The sequence below is a fragment of the Bombus flavifrons genome, chromosome 12, assembly GCF_040668555.2.
Source record: "Bombus flavifrons isolate JBK064 chromosome 12, iyBomFlav1_principal, whole genome shotgun sequence".
NCBI lineage: Eukaryota > Metazoa > Arthropoda > Insecta > Hymenoptera > Apidae > Bombus > Bombus flavifrons.
Genome location: NC_138453.1, coordinates 10,618,238 through 10,645,747, shown reverse-complemented (window position 1 = coordinate 10,645,747; position 27,510 = coordinate 10,618,238). Strand labels below are relative to the sequence as shown.

General features: G+C 35.3%; 7 protein-coding genes and 1 long non-coding RNA gene across 14 annotated transcripts; 3 read left to right on the top strand and 5 right to left on the bottom strand.

The window, feature by feature from the left end:
* Positions 1 to 1,882: 1,882 nt before the first annotated feature.
* On the bottom strand, positions 1,883 to 11,622 carry LOC138185802 (serine proteinase stubble). Of its 3 annotated transcripts, XM_069125019.1 has the most exons (10): positions 11,486 to 11,622; positions 8,777 to 11,327; positions 8,492 to 8,572; positions 5,357 to 5,542; positions 3,736 to 3,812; positions 3,566 to 3,666; positions 3,377 to 3,476; positions 3,074 to 3,286; positions 2,750 to 2,863; positions 1,883 to 2,618 (listed from the first exon to the last, which is right to left on the bottom strand). In XM_069125019.1, exons 2-10 carry the CDS (start codon positions 8,871 to 8,873, stop codon positions 2,463 to 2,465), a joined length of 1,125 nt encoding a protein of 374 aa, XP_068981120.1. In that variant the 5' UTR covers positions 8,874 to 11,327; positions 11,486 to 11,622; the 3' UTR covers positions 1,883 to 2,462. The 3 variants fall into 3 exon arrangements, with proteins under 3 accessions (XP_068981120.1, XP_068981117.1, XP_068981118.1); XM_069125016.1 differs by lacking the exons at positions 8,492 to 8,572; positions 8,777 to 11,327; positions 11,486 to 11,622 and adding exons at positions 4,652 to 4,990; positions 6,386 to 8,449; XM_069125017.1 differs by lacking the exons at positions 8,492 to 8,572; positions 8,777 to 11,327; positions 11,486 to 11,622 and adding an exon at positions 6,386 to 8,448.
* A 78-nt stretch (positions 11,623 to 11,700) lies between these two features.
* Dronc (Death regulator Nedd2-like caspase) lies at positions 11,701 to 13,954 on the top strand. 2 transcript variants are annotated; one of them, XR_011174715.1, is made up of 7 exons: positions 11,701 to 12,118; positions 12,204 to 12,445; positions 12,542 to 12,824; positions 12,897 to 13,156; positions 13,235 to 13,502; positions 13,573 to 13,746; positions 13,777 to 13,954. XR_011174715.1 is itself a non-coding variant. In XM_069125021.1 (6 exons), the coding sequence occupies exons 1-6, from the start codon at positions 11,981 to 11,983 to the stop codon at positions 13,690 to 13,692; spliced, it is 1,311 nt and encodes a 436-aa protein (XP_068981122.1). In that variant the 5' UTR covers positions 11,701 to 11,980; the 3' UTR covers positions 13,693 to 13,954. The 2 variants fall into 2 exon arrangements, 1 of the variants encoding a protein (XP_068981122.1); XM_069125021.1 differs by having other exon boundaries at positions 13,573 to 13,954.
* REG (proteasome regulator gamma) lies at positions 13,872 to 16,748 on the bottom strand. The gene is made up of 5 exons (XM_069125023.1): positions 16,634 to 16,748; positions 16,003 to 16,035; positions 15,593 to 15,913; positions 15,367 to 15,503; positions 13,872 to 15,287 (listed from the first exon to the last, which is right to left on the bottom strand). Exons 1-5 carry the CDS (start codon positions 16,667 to 16,669, stop codon positions 15,065 to 15,067), a joined length of 750 nt encoding a protein of 249 aa, XP_068981124.1. The 5' UTR covers positions 16,670 to 16,748; the 3' UTR covers positions 13,872 to 15,064.
* Positions 16,351 to 17,205, top strand: LOC138185809 (uncharacterized). The gene is made up of 3 exons (XR_011174716.1): positions 16,351 to 16,510; positions 16,607 to 16,743; positions 16,839 to 17,205. It is a non-coding gene; the product is annotated as an uncharacterized LOC138185809 (long non-coding RNA).
* A 159-nt stretch (positions 17,206 to 17,364) lies between these two features.
* Rpn6 (regulatory particle non-ATPase 6) lies at positions 17,365 to 19,252 on the bottom strand. The gene is made up of 4 exons (XM_069125022.1): positions 18,690 to 19,252; positions 18,227 to 18,621; positions 17,810 to 18,134; positions 17,365 to 17,732 (listed from the first exon to the last, which is right to left on the bottom strand). The coding sequence occupies exons 1-4, from the start codon at positions 19,008 to 19,010 to the stop codon at positions 17,502 to 17,504; spliced, it is 1,272 nt and encodes a 423-aa protein (XP_068981123.1). The 5' UTR covers positions 19,011 to 19,252; the 3' UTR covers positions 17,365 to 17,501.
* Positions 19,253 to 19,446: 194 nt separating this feature from the next.
* Positions 19,447 to 22,059, top strand: LOC138185808 (transmembrane protein 17B). Of its 2 annotated transcripts, none has more exons than XM_069125029.1 (4): positions 19,447 to 19,833; positions 19,913 to 20,016; positions 20,113 to 20,226; positions 21,772 to 22,059. In XM_069125029.1, the coding sequence occupies exons 1-4, from the start codon at positions 19,770 to 19,772 to the stop codon at positions 21,778 to 21,780; spliced, it is 291 nt and encodes a 96-aa protein (XP_068981130.1). In that variant the 5' UTR covers positions 19,447 to 19,769; the 3' UTR covers positions 21,781 to 22,059. The 2 variants fall into 2 exon arrangements, with proteins under 2 accessions (XP_068981130.1, XP_068981129.1); XM_069125028.1 differs by lacking the exon at positions 21,772 to 22,059 and adding an exon at positions 20,303 to 21,304.
* LOC138185807 (glycolipid transfer protein) lies at positions 20,488 to 21,947 on the bottom strand. Of its 3 annotated transcripts, XM_069125025.1 has the most exons (5): positions 21,806 to 21,947; positions 21,672 to 21,727; positions 21,482 to 21,603; positions 21,189 to 21,339; positions 20,488 to 20,914 (listed from the first exon to the last, which is right to left on the bottom strand). In XM_069125025.1, exons 1-5 carry the CDS (start codon positions 21,945 to 21,947, stop codon positions 20,750 to 20,752), a joined length of 636 nt encoding a protein of 211 aa, XP_068981126.1. In that variant the 3' UTR covers positions 20,488 to 20,749. The 3 variants fall into 3 exon arrangements, with proteins under 3 accessions (XP_068981126.1, XP_068981125.1, XP_068981128.1); XM_069125024.1 differs by having other exon boundaries at positions 21,672 to 21,947; XM_069125027.1 differs by having other exon boundaries at positions 20,809 to 20,914; positions 21,185 to 21,339; positions 21,672 to 21,947.
* On the bottom strand, positions 21,806 to 26,469 carry LOC138185803 (uncharacterized). The gene is made up of 4 exons (XM_069125020.1): positions 26,314 to 26,469; positions 23,767 to 25,295; positions 23,366 to 23,589; positions 21,806 to 21,951 (listed from the first exon to the last, which is right to left on the bottom strand). Exons 1-3 carry the CDS (start codon positions 26,314 to 26,316, stop codon positions 23,376 to 23,378), a joined length of 1,746 nt encoding a protein of 581 aa, XP_068981121.1. The 5' UTR covers positions 26,317 to 26,469; the 3' UTR covers positions 21,806 to 21,951; positions 23,366 to 23,375.
* Positions 26,470 to 27,510: the final 1,041 nt, after the last annotated feature.

The window sequence follows — 27,510 nt, the reverse complement described above, 5'->3', positions numbered from 1 at the left end:
TGTAAAGAAAATACGATGTAACGCGAAACAAGTACGCTACGTTTGAAAACCACTGGCACTGGCTGATTACCGCGGTAACCATCCCCCGAGCGCCAATTAATCTTAACTTTTACGGGGCAAACACTTTTCATTAAGCTCGGTCCTGCCTCCAACCGGAGTCGAGTTATCCCCTCCATGTTGCAACCTTAGCCACCCTTGCCTACTTTCCTCTTTTTTCCACCCCTACTCTTCTGGAGCACGGCAAGCTCCTCTTCGCACTCGTCCTCTACCGAGCATGCCGAGGAACTGCGAGGTACGGGCGAGGTACGGCGAGGAACGGCAAGGAAAATGGTTCCCCAGACAAGCGTTTAATCTGGCTCTAATTAGCAACTTACCCTCCGCCCACGTCTCGACGTTTCACTCGCTCTATCTTTCTCCTTCTCCTCCCTTTTACTCGATACTCTTCGTACTCTGTTCCTCTCCTCCTTTACCCCTTCTTCTGCCATACCCTTATCCACTCTATCCCCTTCTCTATGTGTAGGACACTTCCTTCGTGGTTTATCCAGTTGTTGCCAAGCTTTTAGCCAGGCCAAAAATACGAAACGCTTTCCATGGTTGCTGGATGTAACCGCCGCTCCACCGACAGATATAGCGACTATTTAATCGCTCATTCGAAATAAAAACATTACTCTGGATCAAATTTTCCTCCAATATCTCGTACAACGAACGATTCTTTATTTAACCCTTATGTAAGCAACCGATAAACGTACTACGATTATCTAACGAGTATTTAAACGGGTTTGAAGTTTACCGTCGAGTACTGAGAACTTTTACATTTTTCACGTAAAAATATCGGAAACATGCGAAACACATTTTGACAGGGAAATACGAAAGTTGTTAAAAGAAGTATAGGAATGGGTACTTAGGTATCCAATTACTCGCGTTGAGGTTAAGTAATTTGTGAAATAAGAAAAAGAGATATAGTTCATTATCGACGTCGTTGTATCGGACCATTGACCAGATACGTATATATGAACATGTATATATGTAGGGGAAAGACTTGACCACAGTCGTATGCACGGGTCTGGAAACTACAATGGAAGAGATAAGGTTGTTAAAGTCGGGAACTGTACTTTACAAATTGATCACCATAGGAAGCGGCGATCGAGAAATTAGGATTTCGTATTTAACGCCATCCCTCGGTGAAAGTTTCAAACGTGAAGAATATAAACTAAACCATTGAGCTTACTCGATAATTAAACTACTTTTCATAATTTTTTTAGCACTAATTTTAAGTAAGTATATATATAATATTTCATCTATTACGGTAAAATGTTATTTAAATGAATATTGATTACGAACCATTATTAAATATACATTATTGTTTCCAACAAAGAAGTTTAACAAAATTATAACTTCTAAATCAAATATGGACACATATATTTAATGCTTTTATATTTGACAAGTATATTAGAAAGTAAATTTGTTGTCAGCTTTTTTAATTCATTAAAAATTTGTGTAATTATCGACGTTATCCATAATACGTCGAATACGTGAAAGAGACGGAGACAACCAAGTTCGAGTTATTTTCATACGATGGCGCTACTCGGTAAATCTTAACTTCTCGATTGAAGCGCCTTATCGACTAGTCACTAAAAGGTACGAGCATGGAACTTACCATACGAGACTTCGTGTCACGTTCTGAAATACCGATTTCGGGAAGAATCAGAATGTTTCTTATGGCCTCTGCGATTTGCTAAGGCGAATATAGGAATTACATGTGTATCATTTACAAGCAATAAGAACATAACATGTAATATAAATTTGTGTCCCACGGTCTGGGGGCTACGTCGCACTCGTTACCATTTTCATGTTCATTTAGCATGTTCTACGATACCGACTATTCGAAAATTTTATTATGCCATCTACAATTTATAACAAGACGCGAGTATAATCAGTCCGAACATGTTTATTCAAACAAAACTTTAGTTAATGTTTGATTAAATGAACTTCTCATGATTGAATTCATTTATCTGAACATGAACTACTATTATACGAACAAGAAATCGTAAGTAGCAAGGAAAAGTTGCCTGATGCATGCTTACCTTCAGTTTTCTAAGGATTTACTAGATCTAATAATCTGAATAAAACGTAACAATTCCCTTCAACGACACAGAGATTGTATTCCAATTGTTCGTATAATAGTTAAATAGTTTACAGCAATATAAATCATTGCTATTGATATCGATTCACAACTGTAAAAATTAAACTGTCCGGCATTGAATATTACAATGAAATATATTACATTGAATATTATAATACCGTAACTATACAGCATATAAAATTATATTGTAAACGATCGATCGTTATAAACTGGTATCTTCCAGTATAGCTTTTGCATGTACTGTTATCTCGTCACATTTGTCGAGCTACGTCTTTCAATTTCATTTATGTATCTCCTATGTCCTTATAAATTACAAAATCTAACTCATAACCTTGTCGATCCAAGGTACGAATTTCTGGATATTCGTATATACACCTGGCAGATGTTCCCGACCGCATCCTATACCCCATGACACGAGACCGATTAATACGTGTCTTCCTTCGACGGACATGGTTAAAGGACCACCCGAGTCCCCCTGTAATCGTATTTGTATTTATATCATTCAATAAATTAGATAGAACGAAATGTAATAGACACTACTGGTCTGTCAAATATTTCATATGCACCAACTTAATGCAAATTCTGTATAAGCCAAGTTTAATTTACCTGACAGGAATCTCGTCCACCTTCCTTATATCCGGCGCATAAAAAGACGTCGTGAATGGTTTCGCGTCTTCCAGCAGCTCTAAACCAACGCTGACATCTTTCATTGGGGATTACCTGAAATGCGTTACTTCGTATGTAATTTAACTTCGCTATTCGAATTTTAAGAAGAACTTTAACATATGCGTATTTAAGATAGGAAATTATGCGTATAAGAAACTTGTTAGAAATGAAAATAAACGATTGGCTTTAGATCATGATCTACAGAACGCAACAGGATTGAGATAAAATTGAGTCCAAGTATGATACGTGTGCTGGTGCACGTACTTCCACATCAACCTCTTGAAGAACCGACGGCGCCGAACTTTGCCCGTGTCTAGTTCTACCCCAACCGGCAACTGTCGCTGTGCGTCCAGAAATTTTGAGATTCTTGGCTGGTAAACAGACAGGTACGATATGTTGTTTGAACGCCACTGTTCTCGAAAGCTTCACCAATGCCACGTCGTTTCGGAAATCGGTTGGCGAGTATTGCGGATGAACCTGCGAGACAATTTCCGATAATAAAATCTTTGCGTGTGTTTCACAGCGCAATTCGCATACAAAAATTAAATAACGTAGCTCATCGCCTACCTCTTTCCTTTCGACGTTGAATTCTTCGTGTAGCAATCGTTCGGATGCGTCTCTAACGTCCCATTCACCAAGACGAACTTTCAGGTTACTATTCGGTGTTCTGTACGAAAAAGAAACATTAATAATTACCATTCAAGTTGGTAATGACGAATTATAAAATGTTCTTGCTACGTATTTCTGCATACTAACGTTGCGACACAGTGAGCCGCGGTAACGACCCATCTGTTGTTCAATAAGGCACCGCCGCATGACAACTTTTTTGTTAAGAATCCAGATTTGATAATGGCAGCCTAAATTTCGAAGGAAATACGTAAAACGATCGACTCCCTCGACTCTTTCAAATTTTACGATAAATTTACCTGCCATGGATGACTACCGAAACTGGAACTGTGCCCACCTACGATTCTATTACTTCTCGTGTAAAGTTCACCGCAACCTGCAATGTAATGCAAAACAAAATCTGTATCATATACAAGGAAGAAGCTTTGCTTTGGTTTAAAGCAATCGAATAACGCGGTATCCGATATCGATATCGAATACATATTTGATGTCACGATCGTGTTAACACATTTTTTCAAATTGAACTTTTCCAAGATCTCATGCTTCTTGTCTGTAAATTTCTTTCTGTGAATAGCACGCGGTCACGTTTTTCTACATTTCTCCCATTTTTCTTTCGTTTTTCATCTGCTTACTATCCTTCACCTAGTTTATCGTTGATATCTATTTATCGTTGTCGTGTATGATAGCGATAAAGCCACATGTATAAAAACGTGCAAAGCGAGAAGTGACAGAGAAAGACATTAAGCGAGGAAAAGTGCTTTCTTCTGTTCTGGTATTCGTTTATTCGCGGCGATGATTATCGTCAGAAAAATACAATAAATATTCATTGATCCACTAATATTCCATTATAATTATTCTTGACCCACTAATATTCCATTGTAAATATTCCGCGATCAATTAAGTCGTCGACTTACAAATTTCGAAGAATAACGCGAACTTTCTGAAAGATAATTTGTGAGGCAATAAAACATGATTTGTTAATTTCTATCAAGGAAAGCAAAATTACTCGATAAATTGCCATAATATTAATAGTTCACACATGATGACACCTATATTCTCCATAACATCGCTAATAACTTTGTAAATAATTCCAATTTAAAAAAAAAAATAAGAATTATATAAAATATTTGACCGACTTCTTTACGTGACGATCAGAAGTAGGAGAGTACGATATTGGTGCAAAACTTTTGATTGGTGCGACTTCATGCGGATTACCACGATATTTGGAATAATCCACGGAGTTTGAGACGTCCTCGTTTGGTGTGTGAATTCCCGAAACATCGGGATAAGCGACGTCATATTCATCCTGAGGATAATCAAGCTGCAGCGGATGATAAACCGATGGACGATTTGTATGCACAGGCCGATCGTAATTCCATGTCTGTGAAGACTCATAAATGGTTGTTGGTTTGTTTGCGATGTCTGCGTACAGGTAGCTCGTCCCGTGCTCGTTCTGACCGCTATACGTCGGTTTGCTCGGCCTTGCCGCGTTGTCGTAGATTTGCACATCATCGTCCACATAGGGATGTTGATTTCCCAAGTTTAACGAAAGTGCTATGTTTAAACAACCTTCATTTTACCTTTTCTACCTTATTAATCGCAATTTCCATTTAATTGTACTTATCACCGGGTCCATTCAACATATCGCTGAGCAAACCGTGTTTTCATACGTATCAGAAACAGAATCAGAGTTAATGGTCCCCACCATTGTCAGTATCGTTATGTTGCATTGTTTCCTTTTTCCTCGACATTAAACGACATAAAGAATTAACTTTACCGCAAAGATCTTTTACAATTTGCATCGTACGTAATACAATCGAGGCTTAACGAGTGAGTAACTTTTAACAACGAAATATTTCGAACTGGATATCAAGGAGAAAAGGACTCGATAAAAATTGTAGAGATTTTATGACAACTCACTAGCATTTTGCAGTAGCCCGATTGTCGGTCGTGGTACTTTGTCGGGGATGTCATCGTCGTCGACGCAACAGCTCCATATCAATCCTCCGGAACAGAGATCGACCGGACGACCACCTCCGAGAACGCAACTAATACTAAGGCCACAATCGAATGTCGTTCCTTTGTACGTACACGTTTGCGGTATCACTAAAACAGAACAGTTATCGACAATCATTCACCATTTCTTCACACTTGAAGATAATAAAACTGCACCGCGTAAAGTAAACCGCGTATAGGGGAAAAATATTCCGAATTTCATCCCCTTAACGTTACAGTGACTCGCAAAAGTATTCGAACACCTTTTACGGATATATCATGCGTATATTATACGAAATATTTAGAAATTTCACGAGGATTGTGATCAGACACGATTATCATGATTATATTGGGTAAATTTGAAACTGATCCGAAAAAAATGTTCAAGCAATAGAACAGTTTACAAGGTAATCATTTAATGGTTTTATGCTAATCACTCGCATTCGATCTTTTAGAGATTATTATATTTCTTTATTGGTAGTGTCTTGTCATGTCTTGTATCTAGCATTGTTGTTCGAGTGGCATACGGCATCGCGTTGCTTTTCTTTCGGTCTGTTTCTTGAGATAAACACATGGCTGCTTTCGTTTCGAATAACGATTTCATAAGTGAAATCGTGAATCCAACTCATAGTGACGAGATCGAGCAGGAAAGTCGGACGACTAGCGGCTCGATTATTATATTTCGAATTATTGTACCAGTATTGTATCAAATGAACGTCTTTGAGCGTTTATTCAATCATTACCGATCGTAAATTGTCCATAGTCCGTCGTAATACATATTTTGTCTGTTGTACACCGCATTTCTTGTCTCTTTTTTTTTTTGTTTCGATTTACTCTACAAAGAAGGATATTCGATCTTTATAATATATCTTTTCTCAAACTGGAGACTTTATATTTTAACAAGTCGATCACGATTATATTCCTCTATCTCGATTTTTATTGTACGAAACGTACTTCTACCCAACATGTCCATTAAGCCATTCTGCAGATCGTTATTATGACCTCGATGATCTCCCGTGTAATTTCGTTTTTTCCTCAGAGCCTCGACAAGGAGGGTGCCTTGCTGTTGACTGGTTAATTTACGTCTTCTTCCTTGCCTGTAACTTGTCGACGTTAGCTGTTCCAATTCCTCGCCGTTCATCTTTTTCTTCAATCGATCAAGAAAACCTGTAAAATCATTTTCTTCACTGGTATCGTTCGAATATCCGTTATCGATGATACGTTCATTCGTTAGCTGTCGTTGTTGAACGTTAACGTTATCCAATGTCGAAATATAACTTTCACTATCGTTGTCACTATCATCAACTGTACGTATATCGTGTCTCCCTGCTATTTGTCTTCTCCAATCGCCATTTCCGACCGTGTCAGTTTCCGACGAGTCTTTTCTATTGGAATAATCCAACCTACCTTCCGATAGACCTTTATTTCTAACGAACACTCTGCGAACAATAGCGTTTCGAGGCTTGTCAAAATGATCGTAATCTCCATCGTTCCACGAGTTTTCTCTTCTCGGATCGAAACATGTTTTCACGCCAATTTCACGTACAGAGTTATCAAATTTCTGACCCCCAACTACCGTCAAGCTATTGTCCAGTTTATTTGTTTCCCTCGGGCTTCTTTTATCCGACAGTTGCTTCTTAATCCATAAATTGAGAGGATCTTGTTCTACGAACTGTCCGTTGGATAGCAACGTAAATTTCTCTGTTCTTTCATTTTTCTTGGATTTCTGCAATTTCGAAAACCAATTGTGTAAATGTGACAAAGACGGTGTAGTGGAAGAGGCCAAAGGACGATCGTAAGTCACTGCATCGTAGTTACTGTACTTGAGTGCAGTAGCGGTTACTATTAGGAACACGTGTACAGTCGCAGTGACACTCATGGTCTGATATCTTTCTAATTTATTTCGTAAATAAATTAGAACTCGTATTAACGAGTCGTCACAATTCGTACCATAGTTACGCGTAATTTACTTGTTACCGATAAAACTCTCGACTTCATCGAGAATCGAATTGCTTTGTTACCGTTGAAGAGCGCGCAGGTTGCCAATGATCCATGGAAGATATCCGACACCGTCGTGCCTTCGACATTTTACCTTCGTTCCATCGATTCAATCGAACTTTGTATATGTCACCTGATAAATTTCAGTAATTTTCTGTGCACGGTAACCACCTTTCGGATCTGTCCTTTTTTTTTTTTAAATGACTCGATAAAAGACAAGCGTCGATCAACCAACAACGTTCACCTATTGTACGTGTAATTTTGATCACCGTTTACGCTCATGCCATAAATATCGTTTCCGTTGCGACACTTAAAAAGATTAATTCTTGCTTAGCCTATTACGAATTGATGCGTTCCACCGACTAACGAGACTCTACCGGCATCTAAAGAAGCGTTCCCGGCTTTCACCAACGTCAGCTTTCTCATTGCTACGATAGCGTGTCTTCCCTGACATTGGTTCCCCACTCGTCCTCTTCTTCACTCTCTTTTGCTTTCTTCCCCCTACCTTGTTGTCCTCGCGTCCTTTCTTTCCGTTGTTCTTTGCTTTTCTTCCTTTCTTTTCCCACGTATAATGTACATATTTGCATGTTATATATGCACAGTAGCAACAGTAGCGACAGTAGCTCACCAAACAATTCGATCACTTCTAAAAACGTTTTACGTTTAATAAACCTTAAGGCTAATTACTAAGACTATTTAATAAACTTTAACCCTTATAAGCTGTCATGGGTGAAAGTTCACTGCGAAACATCAGTAAAATTAAAGAAGCTGATTCACAAATGATTTATTATTACGCAATATAGACGAGGAGCAGAAGAATTATTGTTTCCAATAAATAATTAACTATATAGCATTACGACGATATTATCACAGGCCGATAATATCGAAAGAAAATTCGCATCGAGTGAAATTTCATTTGTGATATCTTCTAAGAGTTAATGTTGGTTATTAGACTGCCTAACTGTAACTCCGAGATGAAACATTCAAGTCTCTCTATTACATCTATTAACGATTCGAATCGTTTAATTTTTGGGTCGCGGTGTAGATTCACATAAAACTTACGTCCGAGTTCGTCGAAAAATCGTGTCTGTCCTTCTGTATCGATTACATTTTCCATCGCAGTTTCCTTCTTTGTATCTAGATCTAGAATCGAAATGCGTAATTTATATTATATATTATATGTTATATTATATTAGCACAAACGTTATGTAAGAAGAAACATAACCGACGTTCTGCCAAAATGTTTTCATCCATGTGAATTTATATCTTCGTGAAAATTAAGGGCAACGATACGAATAGACTGTATGTAAATATGCTATTCGCTTGCTTTTATTAACTCAGACTCACCGAAATTCTCTAAATACCGGTCATTTTTCCTGATATCGGCTTGACAATAGAATCCAACAAGGAGCCGAGTGAAAAGTAAACTTGCAAGCCAATTCATTTCTCTTTTCTACCGGCGATCTAAAACAAGATCGATCGACAAAGATTTGACTCGTTGCCGACTCGTTGTAGCTCCTCTAGTCGTTCACCAATGCGAAGGAACACCCTAAATCTTTACTCTTTACGAATCGAAAATTCGCAGTTTCCGTGCAGTGTCTTTTCCTTCGAAACAGTTTTATTCCCCGATCTTTTTCAAACGTTAACTCGCCGATATTACCGATCGATACTTGCATAGCTCCTGTGATTTATTCGAACAGAATCGCAATAAAAAAGTCCAATCGATAATCTAGCATACTTGCTAGAACCTCTCTATCTATCTATCTATCTATCTATCTATCTATTTATGTTTAAATATAATCCTTTCGAATCAGGTCAGAAGGATACTAAATTCTGAAGAATACCGTTGATCGATCACATTTCTATTTTTATCGTTTATCGACGATAATTGCAACTCGAACAAACTTACGACTCGTCTAAATATATAGTCGTAATCTTACGATGAAATATAATCCTACCCCTAAATGAGGGTCTCTATCTTTCTTCACAAAGTACACATTAATGAGAACATTTGTCTCGATGGGAACGCCTGAAAAGTTCTGCAAATGTTTAATTTCATTTCTGAACTTTGTGTGTCTTTTTCCTGGATACCGTTCGTGTACCGTAAGAATACGCGAAGCGTGGCGAAGGCATTCACACGTAGTGTGGTCCGGTAGAAAAGTGGGTCGTGAAACCAGGCCACCGAAACAAGTGGCACGTCGTCTCTTCGTGTGGTTGTTGCTTCGTAACACGTTCTCAGTACCCTACGACGTCCCGTGAACGTGAGGTACACGCGTGAAACCGTAGCATTACACCGTTTGGTTATTAGTGAAAGTTAGACTCAGTAACTTTCGACTTTGACAATGCCGATTTGAATCGCACGTATGAATCGGCTCGTCGAAATACTCTTGGTAGGACAATTCCCATCTTTGCACGCCTGCCACGCGTTCTCTTCCCTTCCTCTTGCCACGTGACGTTCAAAAGGGGCTGCTTAACGATAAACATGAGCATTCGTCAGACCGTTTCTTTTCACACCGCGTGCTGAAACCGGCGAACATTGTCTGGATCACGAGTTCCTCCAAAAATTCCACGCGGACCATTGCGTTTATGATATCCAACAATACATTTGCCTCCGGTTATTAATTATTTAATCGCAGATTATTACTCGATCGATTGGTGCTTTATGCTAGCGCACACATACCCACGCACGCACACTGGCATACGCACACGACTGACGATGACCGAAATGAATGAAAAGTACCGATCCTTAGAACGATAAGAGGAACAGGTTTTTGATTTCAATTACATTTCCATCACGATCGGAATCACTTTGACGTCTTTCCTTCGCCGATTACCCGATGACACTGCGAAGAAAGGAGGAGATCCTCGGCATAAGGTTGACTACTGATGAGGAACGGAAATACAGCATCCAGAGACCACTCTCTCTCTCTCCTGATAGTTCCTTTCATACGGCTCTTCTCACTACCCCTCCACCTTTCTTTCTTCCCTTTCCAAATCGTTATCTTCCTCATTCGGATGCACCAGACGATTCCTTCGCTTACTTTCAACTCGTATCCTGTATTTATACAAACCCTGGCTATCGAATTAGGTCCACATGCAGAAATTCCACTCTTCGAACTGTGACATCCTATATACATAGAAGTATATCAAAATAGCAAATTATTCTTGACTGTAAATAACAATTGTTTAATTTATTTAACTTCTTGTTATTGTACATTATATTAAAAGTGTCTGAAGCTTAGTCAAAGACATCTGTGTACTCACCACCGTCGATCATTATGATAAACCTGTACTAAACCCGTAAAAATCCAAATTTCCCAAAGTCATATTCAATTAGTTTTTATGTACAACATTTTTAGTACCAAAGGTGAAATTACCTTCTAATGTCAAACCATTTTTTTATTAGTTGCTAGAAACTAGCTTTGTCAGAAATCATATAAAAAATTATAGTGAAAGTAGAAGAGTGAGAGTACCGTCAAGAACGATTTCGAATGTAGGAGAAAGTGCCAAAAATAATGGTTTTTAAAAACTGCTCCGATTTCGGCCCCTCTCTTTCTCGTAAACAGCTAAATTAACGGCATTCTCACTTTTTTAAATTCCTTCCTATTGCTCGTTCTTCCTTGTCGTCCTACCTTTGACTATTAGCTGCACATAGTTTTCTAATTGTAAATTGGTCTCTTGAAAGAAGGCCATCAGACTTCTAAGCACTCTTTCCTTGAGGATTCCAGTTAATTTTCTGACATTATTTCTTACTCTCTCTCTACATTTTCTTGAGTCTTCTTTTCTAGGCTGATCCTTTCTTTATACATAGAATAACAGCATTTCCATAATGCATGATCATAATCAGATTCTTTTAATAATACCCTTTTATTTGTGATATTATGTTTTCCAATGGAATCTACAATCGATTGTATTTTTAATTAAATAATCTTATTCTGTACTGTATCGGTAAAGTAGCATGTGACACGAAAATTAACGCGATCAATATCAACGATCATCAATCCTCAAATTCCTCCGACAATCAAAAGTGGGATACGAAAAAATATTATACGTTACTTGTCTGTTGTATTTAATTTCTTCTAGCAGTTGCCATATCGATATTGAAATTATTGATATTCGATTAATCGATTAATTTAAGTAAATTGCTCGATCTATCAATCTCTAAATTCGAGATGTGTTGATCGAATATTATTCTTCGTTTATCGATATCTGCCGACACTCATTTCGATTTTTCTCTCTAAATTCCTTTTTTGAATAAAACTTGTTTATAGAACAACAAATCGTGAAAAACTAATCTGCCAAAATAAAATTATAAGTTAAATAATTAAACATAAGTGGCAATATCATTCGTGACAAGATTTTACCAATACAAACGATATCTATCGAAATTTTCGAGTCAAGCTGAGTCACTTTGTGAACTTTATCGTATTAAGATATCATATTAAGATGGTGAAATAAGAAAGAACATTGTTTCGGTACGAACGATAAATTTGTAACAATTAATTGAGCAATTTTACTAAAGGATATGGATGTTCTCTATTATTACTTAACATGGATCAAAAGCATCGAGAAATATTAGACTCGTGTTACGAGGATATTGTACCTAGAATAAATATAATCAAATTATGGCCAAAACTGTTTGAAAATAAAGTTTTTAATAGAGATGATGTGAATATTTCGCGCTGGATAGTAAGAAACTTTTTAAAATTTCCTGAACATTTTACGACTGTAAATTATATAGAGTGACTTGTGAATTTTGTAATATTTTATATAGAAAGACATCACGAATAAAACAACAGTACATGAAATATATTTGACGATAAAAACACGAGGACCACTTGCGTTTGCTCGTTTTCTTGCAAGCCTAAGACAAAGTAACCATGAAGATTTAGCAGATATTTTGGAAGGAACAAGAACTCCATTACCTATTACTAACACGCAAAGTTATGGTAATCATAATGAATGCACGAAAGAAAGCAATGTAGAAGAAACTACTTTTATTCCAATTGCAGAAGGGTAAAGTTTCAAATCTCACTAATTAGCTTTAATTTATTTTGTATGTATATCTTATTCTGCATTTACTGTATCAATTGTATTTCCATTTTTAAAAAGACCACAAGACGACTTTTTTCGTAATATACAAGTATTAGAGGAACCACTACAAATTTTAGTACGGAAAGCTACAAAATTCTTAGATGGGCCTGAATATGAAAATGTTCAAACATATCCAATGCGTAGCAAACCCCGTGGACTGGTTTTAATAATAACAAATATTGATTACAAACATCCAGATAAAGAAGATAGGAATTCGGCTATATATGATGAATCAAACTTGAAACAACTGTTTAGACAAATGGGTTTTGAAGTTTCTTCCTATTGCAATCTAACAGCACAGGTAAATATGGATACATTTACATAATAAAAAACAAATGAAAACTTTATATCACATAGGCTATTTCTTTCCAAGAAAATATTAGAGAGAATTAAAGAATTTTCTCAACGTAAAGAGTTACGCAAGGTTGATTCTTGCTTTGTTATAATAAGTAGTCATGGTAATGTTAGTACACAGTATGAAGTCACAGAAATAGAAGGTGTAGAAGAGCATATGCAAGACAAAGTGCAAAATCAAAAAACTGTTTTATGTACTGATATTTTGAGTTATTTCACTGCAGAAGCTTGTCCCAATCTTGCAGGGAAACCAAAGATTTTCATTTTTCAATTATGTAGGTAAGTGCTAAATCCACTATAAAAATATCATAGATACATATACTGATAATATTTTATTATTATACAATGGTCTTTTAGAGGAAAGAAAAAACAAAAATCAGTAAAAGAACCTAGACATACAACAGATACATCTAACTTTCAACATTCATCTGATGAAACTACTAATGTTAAAAGAAATGGTAGGGAGACACTGAGATGTTATGAAGATATGTTACTTTCATATGCTACCCTCCCAGGATATGTTGCCTTCCGAGACAAAATAACTGGTAGTTGGTTCATACAAATTTTGTGTGAAGTATTTATGAAATATGCTCATAAAGCTCATCTTCAGGATTTATTAAACATGGTAAATAAATCTTATGAAAGTATATTAATGCCATTTTATACATTAGTTACAATTAGTTAATGCTTCACAGGTTGATGAGAGATTAAAAATACAAAGAACTAATGGTGGAGACTGTCAGACATTAACGATAACACTGATTGGATTCAATAAACATTGTTATCTTAATCCTGGTCTTTTTGAACAGATGTGATCTTAGAAACTTGCCATTGAACAGAATGCATAATCTATATATATATATATATATGTATATATAATAATCTATATATACATATATAGATTAACATTTTTTGAACAAATTTTATATATCGAGTGTATTTATTTATATATAAATTTTATATATTTGAATGTAAATTAATATTAAACTGGGCAAATGTTATATATTGGATATATTTGAATCATATTACATTTTTATTATATTTTACAAAATATACCAAGAAATGTGTAAACTTTTACGTTCTTCTCTTTCTTTTTTGCGTATAGTCTATCTACATCGCACAAAATTTTTTAGAAATGATAAAGTACTATAGTCGTTGATATAGTAATAATATACGTGACAAAGAAAAGAATAATGATATGAACAAATGAAGCGTTTGCAAAACATTTCACATTAAAAGGAGCAATGATAACGATGACGAAAACAGACTGACATCCAACTGTGTTTCTGTACAATAATAAGATTTCAACATTTACGTCAACCGCATACACTGAAATTTACTCTAAATGCAGTATAGTATGAATAATGATCTGTAGTTGTAAAGAAATAATTATATGCTTATGCCACTTGATACTGTGGTAAAAAAAAGAAGAAAATAATTTCAAGCAATATAATTTATGATTAAAACTCTTAACATTACAATATCTGTGTCATGTTTTCGTATCGTATAATATCGCGGTTGAGAAAGAAAGAGGTGTTTTGAAGTTAATATGATATACCAAAAACATATGTCATATCTCGATTTATGTTCTAACGATATTACAGCTGTAAATTACAAATTACATGCTTAACTATATTCTAAATTCAAATAGGTGAAAAGATAAACGGTCCACTACTCTCGGATCTGTTTTCGATAAGTACATCACACCGTGCAATTAAATAGCAGAATTTGTAAAAATTAAAAAGATATGATAATAAGAAAAATCCACGTTATGAGAGCAAAGAAAATAGAAAAATTAAACTTCTGACAGATTTTGTAATAATTATGTATTTTATAATAAATGAAATGTTAAATAATTAATAAGTAGATTAATTTTGTAGTAATTTTTGTAAAATTCAAAATTAATTTTGTAATCAACTGTAGTTGAACTTATTTCCGTGAATGATGCTGAATATATCTTCTTTTATATGTATTTATTTATTGTTTTGGATATGGCTCAAGTGAATGTCAATGAGTCAACGTCAAGGCGATTAATTTAAAAAAAAAAAAGGAAAATTCAAATTTTCTATCGAAAAGTCGAGAATGACACTCTCTCTATCACGTAGCTTTTTTCCTTTTCCGTTTTGTTTCTTTTTCCCCATACAATCCTGTACACCATCCGATAGAAATAGCATATGAGGCTAATGTTTAATACAAAGATTGCGCGTTGGAAGAACGTGGCTTTTTGATCTTCTCCAAATTCTTGATTACCAAATCGTGCAGAGAACAATAACGATTACGGACTTCGCACATAACTAGCCACAGGCTTACATATTCTTTTTCATCTAATTCTTGAACTGCTCTTCTATAATCGCTAATGTGTGGATACTTTGCAACTTTACTAACAATCTTTCCTCTAGAGATAAAATACCTAAAAAAAATATCATTGTATGAGTATAATGTGTCCCTTATGAGAAGAAATCTTTTAATATCATTACTATTCACATTACCTAGATATCTGATCGAAAAATGCAGCAGCCTCACTTTCCACTGATTGTATTTCTGCAAGTGTATCTTCTTGGATGGACACACCAAAGTTATTACCATCTTCGATTTTTGGAATCAAAAATGAAATCCACATTTTCAACTGGAAATTCAAAAATTAAAATAACTGATAAGGATATTAAAGTTCATATAATCTATATATTCTACTCATATACTTTATAGAATATATACCAAATTAGAATCTTCTAATAGTTGTCGAATATAAGGCTTAACTATATGAATAAGATCACATAGGGGCTTGTTACAAGGTACAGGTCCATTTGGTAACACCATCACTTTGGTTCCACTGGTATCATCTATGCTATTGTCTATCTTTCGTTTCTTTGCAGTAGACTCATTTTCGGAATGATTAAGAATAATAGGATCTGGAATGGGCACATTTAAGTCTTGATGAACATTTGACAACTTCCTGTTGCGGAAACCAGGGGTCTCTAATAATTCATTCAATTTAACAATCTTCTCTGGAAATCCTTTCAGCAATAGTTGTTCAGCCTAAATAAAGTTTATGCATGTGATATTATGATGTACTTTGCAACAAACTGAGTATACAAATTATAGGATAATAATATTCAATTGATTACCTTTGTTTTTAAAGAATCTTTGTATTCCTGAACCTGCAAAATAAATTTGAGAGGTAAATGCATTAAATAGGATGATTATATTCAATTAAAAATTGATACTTTGCTTTAATTACATTTACAAACACATACATGTCTTAAATATGAGCAAAATTAGATTACACGTAATAGCAGTTATACATTTATTTCATAGTAATGAGTTGTCGAATAAATGTTTATAAATTATCCGTAAAATTACAATCAAAACAAACATTAAATATTACTAACCAAAACGATGAACTAATGGAAAAAAGATTGTATAAGAAAACCGAGAAGAGAATTGTACTGTCGATATAACAATACAGGTATAGTTTGGCATAAGTATTGAGATAAGATGACTGACCAAGGCCAATTACTAGAATTGTAAATAGATTAAAGAATTGATATGTATAAGTGATAGGAGAATTATGTTAAGATTCTTGAAAATATTGATGATGAAACAGCAAATATTATTTGGAACATAGCGATGCCGGTGAGTTAAACGCTACCATTAACCTAAACAATCTTACTTGCAATATATTAAACGTGTAATACAGACTATTTAATTTCATATCTTTCTGTTTTGCAGCTTCAATTATAATATAAAATATTTTACCTTCTGTGCTGTAGTATCCGCCATTATACACTCCATGAAAAAAAAAAGTTTATAAAATATAACCACACTATCCCTTTGTTGTAACGTACAACTTCAAACAGGAAGTTGCGGTGAGTATTCTTACTACGCCATCAAATCAGAATCTGTAACATTAATGCAGTTATATTAGTCTTCTCAGAATTTAAATTTCTGTTTATTCGTACAGAGTTATTTTTTCTTCGTCAAAATCGAGACACCATAGAGCTGATTGAGAGAATTATAATCATAGCATGTGCAAAGGTGCACGATGGTACACAATATGTCAATCTTTATTCTTTTACTTTTTACATGTTTTATTTCGTATTCTGTAGAAGTTGTTTTTACTATAATCTATACAATTTGAATTCGCTTCTTTGATAGAAATGAAAATTTAAGAAAACATGATGTGATAAATTATAATTGATGTGAGTAAAATACTAATAACACAAAATGATATTTTGATTTCAATTAACTGTCAGAAATTAAGTCAATACTCATATAATAATCTATGAAAATGTCAAATAAGTAGGTGCCAGAAGTAGGAGAGAGATAAAAGGATAATACTTCATTAAATTGAATGTCATGGATATATTTAAAAAAAACTGTAATTTTTTAAAAATAAACAGCATACAGTTTTGCGAATATTGAACATATTTTTTAATCAGATTAGAACAATATTTTGAATCAGATAAGTAAAACGGTAAAATGTATCGTTTCATTGTATTACCATTGTATTTCGTATTTTGTACATCAATATCCATCTTTTGAAATCAGCAAATTAAATCTGCTATACATGATTGTATAACACATGTTTGTATAAACACTGTGTAGAAATATATATTAAATACGGCTAAGTGAGTTTCTTTGCTTTTTGGTAAAGTGTATCAACGACTTTCCCCATACTGTGTATAGTATCTAATGCAATCTCGTAAGTCTTATCGCGCGGAGTATCTTCAAAAACGATTAAAACACCTTCACCCTGATCAAGGACACCCCTTAGTTTTTTATCCAGTATCATCTGTGAAAGCTTCTTCTCCACTTGAGTAAGTGGTAGTGATATAGAGGTTGCGATATGACTGACCTAAATAAAAGAATGAAATTACAAACGATGAGTATTTATATTTAAATAATCAACCAATTTAAAGTAAATAATCGTACCTGTACGCGGGAATAAGGTTCAACTAAACGACATAAGTTTTGTTCAAGCATCGCATCGTAGAGAGAGCCGAGATGAGCACGCACAATTACATCATCCTCAAGTTCTTGGCGATATTTTTTCACAGCTGTCTGAAAATCTGCTAATGAACGTCGGTGGCTCGCTTCGGCAACTGCCCGCATTGCGTCTAAATCTCTTCCTGCATATTTAACAGCTAATTTTCCTGACATAATTGATTGAACATCTTCAGGTGTACGTAACATAATTTTTGAAAGTAACATATATTTTAAAGCTGTTAAGGCCTTTGGGCTTTCTACGCTATCATATCTGAAGAACAGTAGTAAAGCAATTAAAATATACAAACATAAACATAACAATTATTCTGAAGTACAATACATTTATTTAAGGAAACAACCTACCCCTCAAATGCTTCATAAAAATATGAATAAGCAGTTTTAAAATCTCTTTCATCCGCAGCATGTAATATTCCTGATTGTAAATCTAAAGCAGCTTGCATTTTAGGTGGACAATAAATTGCATTAGCAGTGGTTCTAGCACTGGTAAGAGCTGCCCTTGCTTTTGCTAAATTACTCAGTGCATGATAGGTTTTGCTTTCCAATAATTGTACTTCCACCAAAAGTTGTTTATCATCCAGTTTCTTAAGTTCTTTAAGTAAAGCCGATCCCAACTGTAATGCTTCACTGTACATACCAGTATCGAAATATAATGCTATTAAACGTGCTTCTAATGACTGCCTTAAAAATGTCCTACGTTCTTCCTTTGCCCATTCTATACATTCTTTGCATAGTTGAACCTGTTGAAAAAAGAAGCATTGTACTAAACTGTCTATGAAAATACAATTAAAATTATTTGTGAAGATACCTCAATGCCGATACCAGCTTCCAGATCCAAGAAAAAGTCTACTAAGGACCGTACGAGTTTGGCAGCTTTTGCTTTGCTAATCAAACTAAGAAACGGTCTGGTAGCTTTAATCAACTCTGCCAACTCTTTTGCCTTCCCTTCTTTTTTGTAAAGTTCACCAAGGTGTAAAATACCTTGCTCCTTCACTCGAATATTATCTTCGTCATTCTCCGTCACACCGATACTTGGGTCGGAGACGATTTCACTTAAAAGTGAAATACCCTCGCTACGATTAGTCATTGAAACTGCTTGTGCACGTTCGAACAGCATTGCACCGGCCATCTCAAAATTTTCACCGCTTTATAAGGATGAAAACGGGATCAGATAACCTTTATCCTAAATGATGAATATTATTCTTCGGATAATTGATCAAATTCGTGAAATAATTCCTACGTTTTACGAGAAATCAAAGTTAATTTTCTTCAATACGTTGAATACCGCATGCGCTTGTACGCACAACTACACAAATTTTATAAACGTCTTCTGTTTGTCACTTTATTCGCAATCCGTTTCAACCTCAGAACTACAAAACACATGTCACGCTACTACGTAAATCAAATCAATTGCAGTAAGCCTGGAAACGTTCAGACTGATGCAGATTTTTCTAAATAGGTTATTGTTATTTGTTTTTAATAGATGTGATTACATTCCTGTAATTAATTATGTAGTTGATTTTTCGTTGTATTTAAAACTTGTATATTTTTGTACTTTTCTTTATTAAACAATTTTGCAAAAGGGATGGAAGGTATAAAGAAAGCGGAAAGAAAGAGATAGAGTAAAAAATGTACTATACGGAAGATTCCAGATCGAGATTGTATGTATATGTACGTTGTGTTAAGGGACATGTAAAATAAGATTGTGTAAGATATAAATATACGAATGCTGAATGGATGTAAATCTTAGATTGTATAAACGTTTAGAGCTGTTTGAAGATAAAAGTGTAACAATTATAAATATTTCCTTAAAATATTGGATGGAAATTGTTATTGTTACAATTGATTTTAATAACGTTATGATCATGTCGCAGAATTTGTTTTGAAAATGTCACAATTTACTACAACAAATGTTATTAATGAAACATCTTCCAAGTTAACATATCATGATTGTAAGTTACAACTTGTGTAAATGCATTCCTTTAATTAGAAAAGGATAACATCTCATTTGAAATAGAATATATTTTACAGATAATAAAACAAGGTCTAATTTACCATTTCAAATAGCCCTGTATGTGAATCTATGGCTTTTCCCAGTTTGGCTGTTGATTACTGTTGTAAACTTGGATGCAAAAGTAAATATCATCTGTGTGATGAAGTTATAAAATCAACATCTAATGTATATTAACTTGTACTTATATATATTAATTTTATTTATTATTTTTTCACAGTACAATAATTTGACAAATGTTTATAAATTGCTAACTATAGCAATATTTCTGATACTTTCAATTTTTGAAAGCTTAAAGTTATATTTGGGGTACCTTGGAAATCTTACCGGAAAGGTAATCATACTTTATTTGTAATAGACTTTCTTTAGTTGATTTGTAGATTTTTGTCATGCAAGAAAGTTAATATTAGATTCCAGAATTAACTACTTGCTGGTTAATCTCGATATTGATACAACTTCCCCTAGAAGCATTTCTCCTTTTTGATCGTGGAATACCATCTCATTATAGTGAAACATTTATCAATTCTTTCATGGTCTGCCTTCTTCTTATTGAAATTATTACAGGTACGATAGCTTTAATGAATTTAGCAGATCATCGTGCTAAAGTGTTTTATTTAATGCATTTATACAATACATGTACATAGGATGGATGTTAAACTGTTCTAAAATACCTTTATAGCTAGTCTCATTTTTTAATTATATATAGAGTTTTGAGCAAATACTGGCTAAGTGTAATTACTGTACAGTATACTAGTACATTATATTAAAATACTATTGCAGATCTTTCCTTTAGCAAATATTCTCAATTAACACAATACCTAATGAACACAATTCTCAGACTAATAAAATGTCTTATCTCAGAGGTTATTAGTTTTATAAAATAACTGTATCGCTAATACGTTTTTTCGTAAACGCATTAAATAAATTTCCATGCTCTTTATAATGATGCTAATCTCGGTAGTTTGTTCATTAGTAAATGTTTGTAAAAGTTGCGAACGTGTAGGAACCATGAGCGAAAGAAGCTGTTAACAAAAAGTCGAAAATTATAGTAAATAATAGTATGTAAATAAATAGAAAAATTGTAGAAAGTATTAATTTATTTGAAAAATATAAACTCATATTTCGTCAAACTCAACACGTGTATTATATGAATGTTTTTATGCTTTGACATCAATTAATTGGAAATGTAATGAAATAGTATAATTAAGAATGTACATATGTATTTCGTATAATACAAGAAAAAAAGAATAATTTTTCGTATGTATGCGAATATGTTTTTAGTAAATACTGACTTACGTCAAAAAGTTGTTGCGCCATCCAACCGTGATATGGTTGTAGAGCTTCTTTATAAGCCTTTTTTAAAAATGCTACTAAATCCTCTGTTGGTGTTGCCGTTTTAGAATCCTCGACAATTTGTTCGAAAAATAACAGAATCATATGCAAGGCTCTGTAATTTATAGATTGGAGTTTCGATTTAACTAATGAACAGAATAAGTGATGGAGAAGCGTTAATACACACGAATCGAATTCATCAGAAACCAAGTAAGAAAGTGGAAAGAATAGAAATGCATAAGAAACGCTACACGCACCTGGTTAACCACGTTAGAGCATCCGTAGCGATTAATTTAGTTTCAGTATTTTTTTCAATTAGAATCATATCTTGTAGAATCGCGTTTTTTTCTTTATCCTTTGCATGCCGGGACGCGAGTTTCTAGAATTATTTTTAGGTATGTATATGATTATCTTTGTGAATGATCGCATTTTAAGGTATGTACTTACATCAATGTTGCCCTGGATATCATATTTAACCGGAGCAAACACTTTGCCAAGTTTTTCTGAAACATTCGTATTCGTCTTTATAGATTTCGTTTTTGTGTAGGTTATGTGATATTTACTGAATACCAAGTGCATACCAATAGTTCGCACAAGACCTCGAGCTGCATCCAAGAATTCAACGGTTCTTATTTTATCTTCTGTGATATTTGGAAATAAAACTTCTATTTGATAAGTGAAGACATCCTTGTCATCGTTTGCACTCGACGAAGGTGACAACATAATTCTGTATTAGGACAACGTAATTTCAGTTATAACAACAAGAAACGATATACGTATAACGAAAGTGTTTATTTTTGAAAGTTTTTAAGAAATATTAATAATGTTTTTTCAACCCTTGCAGTCTTTTTTAATATATTATCGATCTGTTTATGATAAGTAAATACTTAGGATTATAGTTGTTAGTTGCAATATATAAGCTGCGATAACAATTTTATCTTAGAGTGATTTGTAACAGAAGTTTCAATATATAATCGGTAACAAAAATGTGTGTATACGTGATCTTTTGTCTTGTTATTCATATTTTTATATTGAAATAATCTTATAACAAACTGAAGAAACTAATAAACATTCTCATAAAACCTAATCGAACGATTACGTGGCATGATCGTGTAATATATATTTTATTACATCGTTAACTGGATTGGTTCTACGGACACTTTTGAATTATTTTTTTCAAAATTATTTTCACAAGTTTATTAGTCGTTTCGCAATTTCATATTAGCTATATCTACAAATTATTATCGTCCATAAGGCATCCTAGTTACTATCATGTAAGTAACCCGATGTTTGTAGAATACGTCGGATATTAATGTTATTTCTTGATTGAAAATATATCAAACTAAATTCGTAGTTATTAAACTATACATACCTATACGTGGCAATTTCACAATTTTATCGTATTTTCGGTAATAAGAAATAGAGATTATGGTTTTATAGCATTCGTTACTTCCGTAGTGTTATTGTATACATTCGTTCACACATTCGTACATAGAAACATCAATGCACAATATATGTATTTCTTTATCAAATACAATGTATCAATAGTTGCTACAAAACTCTATAGTATTTTGAATGATATTTACAAAATATGTTAGAATTTAATGAAATGAAGTATGTAGTTAATAACATTGTATGACGTATGAAATTCTCATTTTCTCCTCCCATGTTTAAACACATGCACGCACAAATGCTCTCTCTCTCTCTCTCTCTCTCTCTCTCTCTATCTATCTATCTATCTATCTTTCTCTTTGTGTCTATCTATGATTTTGTTTTGTTAGAAATAGCGTACACAGGGCAATAAGGTTTTTCAAGTCCAATACGGAAAGCTTTACTGTTACAGTTTTCACAAAAACCGATAAAACTGGGAAAAATTTCTCTTCAAATATAGCGCATTAGAGAAACAAGCTCATAGGAAATATCAATAATTAATTAGTAAGCAAATACATATTGAGCTTGAAGTTATCTTCGTTCGAATTAGCATTAGCGACGAAGCATTATTATTAATATTAATCGTGCTTACTCGCTATGCGAGGATTACAAAAACATAGGACGTTGATTCATCGGCGTCGATTTTTATCGTTCGACATTGGCTATATTCCCGCTTTCAAGATATAAAATCGTGGCAAAATGACAATAACCTTGGAAATTTTAAAACGCCGTTGGAAGTGGATATTTGAGAACATTGCCAGTCGAATCTTCAGCGACGAGAGTCAGTGCGGTAAGACAGTGAGGTGGAGCTGGTGGAACTAACGCCTCCAGAGGTGGTCGAGAGCCAGGAAATTGTTTAGAACCAACTACCATTCCACCAGATGTTTTTCTGAGCTCTATTACTCGTACTCCGAAGCGTGATCTTACGACGTTTCTATGATAAAAAAGAAGAAACGTATATATATACATATATAAATAATAACCGTTTTAAAGCTATAATAGCAACAACGGAAGAGGCTGAGTAAGTGAGTGTATGTGCAAGTTTTGTGTACGTGTATTGGGCGTATATGCGCCAGAGAATCAAAATTGGAAGAGAAACATTTTATTATACCTTTTTCCATCGTACTCGATGTCGTGGAAAGGTCGATTGAAAACGTTGTCCATTTCGTTGTTGAACCATCGATGATAAGCAAGAAACGCTGCGCAGGATGGTGACCAAAATGTACGATCAGTTTGCAAATTGGAAGGGGTTTGTTCCGATGCAGGTTGCATCAGACTCTTGGAAAAGGATCTGTTTAATTCAGGACTAGCGGGTGCGGATAGCCTGCCGAGTAATCGGGAAGGGTTTTGAGAAGACGAAGGGCGGGACGATTCGGAAAGTAAGCGATTTCTTCGAGGACTCCCTAACATAGCGTATGGTTCTTGTATCGTGACTGTCACGCTGAGCGGTCTACTCAGTGCGATCGTTGTGTGTTGAGGATCTCTTCGTAAAACGGGGTTGCGATTGAAATCGATCCCAGCCGCTCCGACAAAGACACGATCGACGTAATCGAATCCGCGGCCCATTATGCCTTCACGAGTATGCCCGAGATCAAAGGTGTGTCCTAATTCGTGGAGAACCGAGCCAAGAGTCGTGGCGAAGCAGCCACCGTGCGTACCACGGTAATTACTGTCATCCATCAATTGTTCAGTATCGATGACCGTAGTGTCGAGGAATCTAGGCAATATTTGCGCCATGCAGGTAGGCCATGTATGAAGACATGCCGAACCGAATAACGCTAATCCACCTCCACCGAGCGCGGCGTGTCCTTGCGTCCTCGCGAGAATATCTTCGCGAGTGCGTGGATTTGGTGCGCCTCGATATCTGGTACAGGAAAGAAACGCAAGATATTTGCGATCTTCCGATGCCAAGGGACCGGTCATTAATTCTCGCGCAATGAATTTCCAAAGTTCCCGCTGATTCATTGCACGTGCCTGATCGACGTCAAGCATGCTGTGCATTATCAAACATTCCATACCACCCAAGTCTCGTTCCAGTTGAAACGTTTTCCTTCCGTAACCCGCCTCCCTTAACTTCTCGGCGGTGAGAGTTTGTAAAAGTCGGGCACCGAGACCTATCCTTATCGTCGCACTTTCCGGCGACTGGTCTTCTCCTTGTGGACCTTGGAAATATCCATCGTGTCCAAAGCAAACCACATAGACAGGAGTTACACGTAGTCTCGTCGTTCTCGGCTCGTGAATTAGAACTAGTCCCTTTTTTTGGCCCGCCACTTCTAATTCCAACTTGTTCGGACCTCGTGTCAATTCTACTATCACACGAAATTCACCAGATACGATTGGCCACTCGGAACATTGATTATTTTCATTTCGTACGGTGATGAAGCTATACGCCATCGACGTACGACCTCGTATCAGAGCTAAACTATAACATAAGCTCTCTCCATCCGTAACGTTCGTTATCGATATCTCTTCTGAATTCTCATTTTCCGTGGATTTGCATTGTCGGTTCTCCCGTTCTAATGGAAATTGTCTATTACCTTCGTAATAACATTTATGCTGACACCGTTGCTGTTCTTGCTGCCGTTGCTGCTGATGTTGCTGCTCACGAAGAAGATTTGTCAGATTCGTGTCTGGAAGTACCTGTGAAGTTTTTTATGTACAATTTCAAGATACATTGCTAAACGATAAAAAAAATTAGAAAGACGAGGGTGACGAGAGTTAGAAACGGCGACGATTATAATGGCAATGACGAGCAAAAGCATGATAATAGCGGTAATAACGACAATAAAAATAACGATGACGATGACGATGACGATAACGATGACGACGATGGCAATGACGACAAAGACGACGACAAAGACGACGACGAAGACGATGACGACGACGACGAGGACGACGACGACGATAACGACAACGACGACGACGATAACCACGTCGGCAAAGGCGAAAACGATGATGAAGACGAAGACGACGATGTTACCCCCTTTGATAAAAGTGTATCATTTACATAAAATTAGGGAAGCAAAGAGATGTGGTTTTATTTTATTTTTATTTTTTACAACTTCAATGCTTCATTCGATGGATAAAAAGAATAATAGCAGTTTCACGAAAAAGTGACCATATCGATGTAAAATGACAATTCCAAGAGAGGTGCTGCGATCTCGCGGTGAGTTAGAAAAGCTTCTCTACGGAGTAGATTCCTCCAAGTTGTTTCCCACTTCAATTTCCGTTCTTCGGACCGCACTGACACGTACCGTCACATAGAATGTCGAAAGGAATAAAGGCAAGTCGATCGAGCGATTTATTCATTTCCCTTGAATAGCAATGAGAAAGTTTCGTTCAAATCGTATAAGATTGGCTTTTATTAAGAAAAAAAGATATATACGTGCAACCATCGATAAGAGTGCGAGACAAGTAACGAAACGATGTGTCGATATAAATTAAAACGACCAAAGAGAGGGAACTTTGTAGTCGGTGTTAGAAGAAAGAGAAAAAACTTTCGAGTTGGAGAGTAAACGAGGTGTGTCGATAAGGAATTATTCGAATTCGCGTTTGGTTGTCGAGGATGTTACGCGTGTAGTAAGTCTGACAAATTGAATCGGAATTTTTAAGCGGCAGTACGATTTGCAGCTTTTCAAATGTCAGCTATTTCACTCACCATCGTAAAAGAAGTGTGTAGAAATAGAGTAGACGTACACGTTAAAAATGAAAGGGAGGAAGGTACGTGCTGAACGATCAGCTTCAGCCGGCTCCGTACATACGGAGAGAAAGACTGTGGCGCCGGGACGACGGCGGACGGCGGGTTGCGGTACTATGGCGTCCTCGCAGCGACGCATGCAGTCGCACAGGCGCACTCGCGTTTCTCTTCGTTCTGCGTTCCTCTCCTTTCTCTTTTTTCCCTTTTTCCACTTTGCGTTAACACCCCTTTTTTTCCTACTCTTTCTTGCTAATTCGTTGAGAGATCTGTCTCGCTCTTTCCCTAAAAAACGTATAATTCAATCCCTCTGCCGTATATCACAACGATCATAAAGATACATGGACGTGCAAATTTTCCTTTCTCGTCTCTTGTTTATTTATTCGTAGAATTTGTTACGTTATTTCCATTACTTTCGAATTAATTGTATTTTTCTAACGTCAAAAAGTATCTCTCACTCGATACTAGAATTTTTATCTAATGGAAAGTTTTGATTAACGTAAATAGAAATCGGTCGCGATCTTTTTAAACAAACAACGCTTTTACCTATCAGCAATGGTTGTATCTAACAATAATAGTATTATTATTGTAATAATACAAAATTTGATGCTTTGATTAATCTTCTTCGTGGACAAACTTCGATCGACTACACTAGTCGGAGAATTGTATTAATTTGTACGATACCGTGCTTTATCTGTGAGATGATTTCAATTGCGACGGTACAACGTTCGATCGACTAATCGCATATGCGCGTGATCACGAGTAGGGTTGATTCGTAAACGGTGTCAAGGATGAGCAACAACAAACATCGTTTCAAGATGTTCACGATTTGAATTCGTTCTACTCTTAATGTTATGTAGTACTTACGTTCGTAAAACTTGATTCCAATTAGTCAAGTTATCTGAATCCCAGTAATTTACATACATTCGAGTAACTTAAAACGTGTGTATCAGTGTAAAACTGTTATTTACTTGACTCGTTCTTATTAATCACGTCATTTGATTTCCACTCGTTTGAATTCAAGTAACTTGACTAATCCAAACGAGACTTAAAGAACAGCCAATAGTCGTGACAAGCTTTTCCTCCTTTCTCTTTCTTTCCCTATATATCCCTGTATGAAAATAATGTTCTACTGCGAGTTCAAGTATTATAACGAGTACT